General features: G+C 39.4%; 1 protein-coding gene across 1 annotated transcript; it reads left to right on the top strand.

The window, feature by feature from the left end:
- The first annotated feature begins 2,944 nt into the window (after positions 1-2,944).
- LOC149208449 (uncharacterized) lies at positions 2,945-3,501 on the top strand. The gene is made up of 2 exons (XM_089398345.1): positions 2,945-3,442; positions 3,475-3,501. Exons 1-2 carry the CDS (start codon positions 2,945-2,947, stop codon positions 3,499-3,501), a joined length of 525 nt encoding a protein of 174 aa, XP_089254471.1.
- The last annotated feature ends 3,518 nt before the right edge of the window (positions 3,502-7,019 follow it).

Genomic DNA, 7,019 nt, shown 5'->3' with positions numbered 1-7,019 from the left:
TAGATCAATCGAGAATCCAGGTTGAATACCTCATACCATATGAGGGAACAATCTCTAAAAAAAGGCCATTTTGCCCTTTAACCCACTTGGTAGGTCAAGTCAGGCCTAGACATCCTGCCTGTATATGTGAAAGCTATCCACCAAGATGCCAATTGACTGGCGATGGTCTGAAACCTCTGAAAGCATCAATGATGGAGCTAATCAATGGGTCTATTCGAGTTTGCTTTCAACAATGAAGCCAATCAATGGGTCTCTATTCGAGGCTATGGCCTAATAGGTATAAAAAGCAAAGTATGGATAACACTCCCTACTAAATATTGTGTCAAAGATATAGCAAATATGATGCAACAGCTAGACCAATCTAAAAATGGTCTCAAGCCAGAGTGAATGGGTCACAAACTCTACGTGAACAATGGCATGCGGAATTGTTTTATTTCTCTTGATCATGCAGAAGCATATGGGTCTCTACACTCTATATCTTGGCATAGTTTGTCTCAAAGGCAAGGCCCTCACACCTCAAACCCATAAAGAACAGTGGAGAACAATGTGACCTCAAGTTGCAAATCTACAGAAGGGAAGTTTCCATCCATATGTTGAGAGTAGACCAGTGATAGTAACACACTGCACTAAAGAACTTCAGACGAGATTTTCTCTCCAAAGAAGTCCAAAGAACCAAAAGAATATATTATAACACCCTATAGGTGTATAAAAACATAGTGCTATGATTAGCAAAGCATAGTGCCCTGGTTAGAGTTAGAACATGAAACTACTGTTCATCAGTAAAAATCTATCATCGAGAACTGTATGGCAATCCTGATTGAATCTTTAGCCTACTAAACTGTCTGCTTCTTGATAATGAAAGAAGCTGAGATTCTGAACCCCCGTTGTCGAAGAGGTAATGTCAAGAAACCACAGAGCTAGCCCAATGTTGACCACTTTGACATCCATAAGTCATATGGTACTTTCTTTTCTGGTTTTGCTTTCTATTTGCCTTGGTACAATCACTATCCTAGCAGAGTAGTCAGCCTGGTGCAGTAGTAGGAGGAAGTAGTAGTAGTTTCAGTGCTAGTACAATATCCAGGGGTCAGTAGGGTGGGGGTAGTTCAAACCCAAGTGTGGCTTCAAACATGATTTCTTTATCCTACTAAAATGTATGCTTCTAAGATCGCCCTTGATTCGTTTATACCGGGGGTGACATACCATAGTGAGGAGCTTGGCATAGAGAATACCGAGGTCCTATTTTGCGGGCCCAAGATATGAACCGCAGATAAGGGTTCCTTTAGATTAAGTGCTACGGTACTGGATGTAACACTATATGGTGCACTGAAATGGTTCTATCGTAGGCTCAGCGGAAGTGTCTCTTTTAACTAAAGGTGCAAGTGGAAGCGCAACTGATAAAGTGAGCATGGTCAGAAGCTACTCTTATAGAGGTTGCAACTGACTTCAGCAATGGACACAGATGCAATTCCAAGTTGGTTAAGTGTTCGTTGGTTCATGGATGCGTTGGGCACTCTGTCCCTAAATGCTATCTGCTGCCATGCATTTCAAAGATTACCACAGAAGGAATCCCTCTTGGGTTACCCGAGACAATTAGCACAGAAAGGAATCCCTCTTGGGTTGCTCGAGACAATTAGCACAGAAAGGAATCCCTCTTGGGTTGTCCATGGACAGTCAATATCAAGGGTAAGTTTTGGATATTAATCTTTAAGTGGTTGAGATTTAATCCAATATGGCTGTATCAATAAAGCAAATGAAATGAATGAAAGAGTGCATCCTAAGTAAGAGGAATTCAAATTAAGTGCACAGTGAACTACCATGATGCTGCAAATAACAACTTAGTCAATACAGCCAAGAGATTCAAGGAGCTAGAACAAAACATAATTGTACCAGGTAACATATTAGAGTAACTTGAATAAAAGCACAGAGGACTAGCCAATTACCGAGATGGTTTTCCAATTCCACTTGCATCTTCCAGATTGTGAGATTTATTTATGTAGGGGGGAGCTCTGATACCAACATAACACTCTACATTGACTTAAAGTGTTCAAATCAGTCTTGTTAGAACATAGATACCAACTCTGCAAACAATGGAAAAACAATATTTATGAAAACTGGGATTGGGGACATAGAACACAAGATAATCTATGCCACTGCATTTTACTTCAGCAAAAAGACTTCAAGTAGCAACAACAAGAGCTGAGGAAATGCTAGTGTGCTTAGGGAGACTCCCCCTTAGGTGGGCTTTCGTTAAAATGGGACTTCTTATATAAAAATTCCAGAAATTCAAAACACGAGTAGAAAGGAATCGATTATTATTAGGCCGATAGGCCTTCCTTTGAAAGAAACTTTCGTCGTCCTTTTGTTTCTGAGACTGACACCTGGCGTCCACATTCAGCGGGAAATTGTTCAATCATTTCTGTTATGGTCTTCATCCTTCAGGCGGAATGGTCGGCATTTTTGTTATCGGTGCCTAGCGGGGGTCGATATCCCTCGCTTCTGCTATCATTCGCGCCTATCCCTCGCTTCTGCTATCATTCCCGCCTCTCTATCGCCGGAAATTGCCGTATGTGTCTCGTCAAGGTCAAGAAGAGTCCCAAGCCCGTGGCATCTTGCGCCATGCCTGCGCTTCCTGGTAATTTATTGCTTTCGCCCTTTTCCCTTTGGTTTCCTCCAATCCCCAAGCTGTTAAATGCTGCCAGAGGATATGAACTTGAAGGATGCTAATTTTGGGGTTTAACTGTCAGGCATGAAGATAAACACTGATACTCTGATGGCGATAAAGGCAAAGGAAATTTATTGCTTTCGCCCTTTTCCCTTTGGTTTCCTCCAATCCCCAAGCTGTTAAATTCCTTGAGAGCCCACATATGCCTGGCCATTGCAATTTATATATTGATATCCACCGGAAGGAAGTCTTGGAGAGTGGATATCAGCCATCGGAGGGAAAATGGCGAACCAGTATTCCACCAAAAACTCTTTCGAAAGCCTGGTTGTGAGCACCATGATGAGTCGGCTAAATATGCGCAGCCCTTTTCTGGACACCAATACCTTCCTATCCAACTCGTATGATTGCATCATCGCGGACGAGAGCAAGAGCCCATTGGAGAGAGAGGAGGCGAAGCTGGAGAAGAATATCGTTCAGATTATATCCAGCGGGGACACTGATAAACTGAAGGCGAACTCCGGCCAGGCCGTCACCATTAGCGAGCACCAAGTTTGCGTGGGGTTCCACGAGGACCCAGAGCCCGGCTACCGCGTCTGGGAATGGCACGGTCACATCATGCTCTATGATGAGGAGAAGGGCTACACGGCAGAGTATATCTATGAGAATTTCTTCGAGAAGGCAACTGAGTTTAAGCGTAGAGCGGCTAAACCCCAGGAGAAGAAAGACAAGGAGAACGAGGCCTCCGGTGGAACTATGGACTTAGGAGGGCTTATTGATACCGTCAACGAGATGAACGCTCGAATTTTGTGCAGAAATATGAGCGCGGGTCCTTCAAGTGAAGCTGCACGGTGGTTAATCACTGGGGTTTTTGGGCTTAGGGTTTATGCGAACTTACTGGTAAGAAGCCCCCCCTTTAAAACAAAAAAATTATGTGCATTGGTTGGTTCTGGTAAGTCGGCTAATGCTTTATTACTTTGGGAAAAGTATTTTCTATAATAACTGGTGGGTGGTAGTTGCAATATGAAGTCCTGAATTATTTTTGAGATAATTGCAGCATTTAAAGGGGATTTGTGCTTGTAAATTAGAAATGTCATGTGCTTGGGTTTGTTTCAGATGTGGAAATTATTCAGTTTTTTCTGATGGTCCCAAACAGGTCTTCAGGGTTTCCATGCCCTGTGCATGTTGTTGTTGGACACGGCAATTGCATCCAATTCTGCAAAAAATGTTGTTCTTTGTGAAATATAAAGGACCTTTTATTTGTGTGAAATCCAGGTATTGTAACCGCTGCTCTGATAAAATTTAAATATATTGTTTTGAAATTGCATGGTTAGTGGTCTGGATGCTATAATATGTATTCACTGTACCAAACTCTGTAGTTATGCTCTCATAAGCAGAGAGCAGCTGAAAGATTTCCATAAATTACATATTAGATAGGGCTTTTGGCATGCTTCTTCTATTAAGAGAAGATTATGGACAATAATTCATTTACTATCTCCATTGTAGTTTCTTTATGCTGCTTCTTTTAAAAGTAATTGGAACCTGTATTGTCTTAATCAAGATGTATTATTCCTTATTAAATTTGTTATTGCATATAGATAAGGGAGGTGCTCTAGGCCCAGATCTTATTTTGCTATTGCACGTAGAGAAAGGAGGTAATCTAGGCCTGTCTGGTGATAATGTGATGGTATTTTAATAAAATGAAGAATAGAACCATATCTTGGCAGGGATTAATTATTTATTTTACTTGTCATATTTGAATAACAATAAACTACTCTAAGCCAGTCTGGGGATGATGTGATGGTATTTTAATAAGATGAATTACAGAGCCATATCAGGGATGAATTAGTTATTTTACTTCATATTTAAATAATAATAAACTAACATAGATCCTGTTAAACAGGGCTGTATATTTGAATAACAATCAAGGTGTATATTTAAATAACAATTGTAAATAAACTAGCATAGATCAATGTTAGCCCGGCAGGATATATTGTGTTATTAGTTGTTGAGAGGTAGGAATCTCAAGTTTTTGATCCTTAATAAATTGTGTATTATTTGTTGAGAGGTATGCATTTCAAGTTTTTTATCCTTAATAAATTAATTTAACATTGATTTATTGGTTAGTTTTCTCTCAAGGATTAAAAAAAAGCCTGGTTCAATATAAAATAGTATATGCTAAAATTCAATTTGAGATGGTTCAGCATAAAATTTTATATACAAAAATTCAATTCGAGATTTTTCCATTGAGCTTTAGGTGTAGTTTACTTTGCAGTTTTACAATGTAAAACTATTTTTTTGGGTGGGTATTTTCTAATGTAAAGTTGATTCCAGAGGGAGTTCTTGACGTTTGTTGTTTATTTATGTAATAACAATTATATCTGTCTCTGTTTGTGTTGAATTGAGAAAATATCCTTCTCTGAGCTACGAGAAATATCTGGACTTGAGTTACGAACTTACCTTCTAAATCCAGGATGCAAAATTTTGCTGATGAACTCGTATTTTATCTTGGAAGGTTTGATGGCTTATACCGTTAGTTTGGTTGAAACATATAAATAGCCCATTGTCCATGCATTGTGTGGTGATCTGACAAATAAAAGAATTTGTCATTTTGTTTCTTAGCTATAGCAATGATCTGATGCAATAAAACTTTGATTTAGAAGTCATTTTTCCAGATTCAAATAGAAGTGTTCATCTTTTATTTATTTAGTAGTGTATATATTAATGGGAAGGACTATCCTGTGTACATGGTTATGGTCATATGTACCATATTTATTTTCCAATTACTCACTTTCCATGAGATGCATCTGATAATAAGTTGGTACCAACTTTAGTGCCATGTCAGCTGAGCTGTGGTCTCACTGTAAAGACGTAAAATTGCCCAGTATTAACACAGTAAATTAAGCAGAGATTAAATGTACCTGAATGATACCCTTCACACGCCAAACCCCATGCTTTAGAACTACAATCTGTGAGTCATCTGGATGCAAAGATTGTAGCTCTTGCCTCACAGCCTCAATACCTGCATTATGCTCCATTGACAACTGCATGGCAGCTATTTCTCCTGTAGACTTGACCAATTTTCCCAAAACAGCACGGGAATCTCCCAGATTGGCAACATAAAGCACCCCACCACAAACCACCCCTACTAAACAGCAAGACCCAACTGCTGCAAGCTGTGGATTTGTAGGCCATGCCTTTGTAACAATGGACAAAAACCCCTCTTCTGTTGCTAAAAAGGCCTTTCGAATCACATCAGCAGACATCCCCTGCTGCTCCATTGCAAATTCTGCAAAATTACAGCCCCCACTTAGTACTGTACAATGGATAAACTCACAATGAATGTTGCACCATTACAGTCAGCCATCTTTCAGAAGTAAATCAACCAACAAGTTCATCCCTTCACTGAACAATCAACCAACCAGTTACCAAAAAAAGAATTCAAGCAAGAAGACATATCAAGGCCTTCTGTAAGCATAGGCACCTTCAATGGAGTATCCATGTTAGAAGGTTCCTGGTTGCTGGCCACTGTGTCTACTTTCACAAGTTGTATATTTTCTCCAACTTTGAATTCTTGTGTCTCTTCAGCTCCATTCTGTACAGATTGTTCCTCCTGGTCATCCTTACTACCATACTTGAAACAAGTCATTCATACTACTGAAATGGAGCAGCCCTGCTGCTAGATAAAGCTCAAACTTGATGAAGATCTTCTTACTGTTATTCAAAACTTTTTGCAGGGTTATGATTTGAAACCCTGCTTCAACTGAAACCCCAAGTGTAGAAGATAGTTTTGATTTTGAAATGCTAATAGTATAGACAGTGGATGTCAACAATATCACTGACTGCCAGAACAATCTGCCCATGCATATGCTCTTCCTTGCTTATGATATTGAAGATAGGCAAAGGAAATTATACCAATGAGATAGATCAATGCTTCAGAGAATGAAGATCGGTGTATTGCTGGCCCAAGTTGGGCTCCCAGGAAAAATAAGAGAATTCTCAGCCATATACCCAGAAGTGCAGTTCTGATATGAATAGATTTTAGCAGCAGATTGGGGAAATCAGTCCCTGACTTGGCCAAAAAATAAGGGGTGTTATGGTAAGGAGAAAAGAAAAATTTAACCCTGCAATCATATCATCTAAATTTAATTTATAGCACTGGCCTGACAATGGTATCATAACAGAATAGAAATCATGATCAGGTACATCTTGTTTCTAGCATTATTTTCCTTCCAAAATTTAACTCACTTCTTTTGTGGACCCCAAGGTTCATCATTCAAATTCACAAAGCTACTTTGAATCTACTGAGGGTTAAAATGGAACTATTTTGTATTTTTGTGTGTGCCTGTGTAATTGAAGC

This window comes from Pinus tabuliformis, chromosome 1_2, assembly GCF_031772625.1.
Source record: "Pinus tabuliformis cultivar Carrire ecotype Pingquan chromosome 1_2, CPIR1, whole genome shotgun sequence".
In the NCBI taxonomy this organism is placed as follows: Eukaryota; Viridiplantae; Streptophyta; class Pinopsida; order Pinales; family Pinaceae; genus Pinus; species Pinus tabuliformis.
The sequence above is the reverse complement of the archived record's forward strand: the minus strand, read 5'-3'. Positions and strand labels throughout refer to the sequence as shown.

Coding starts and splice junctions, on each gene's coding strand:
- LOC149208449 (XM_089398345.1), top strand. CDS start 2,945: ATGGCGAACCAGTATTCCACCAAAAACTCTTTCGAAAGCCTGGTTGTG. Junction 3,443..3,474: donor TAGGAGGGCTTATTGATACC/GTCAACGAGATG, acceptor AATTTTGTGCAG/AAATATGAGCGCGGGTCCTT.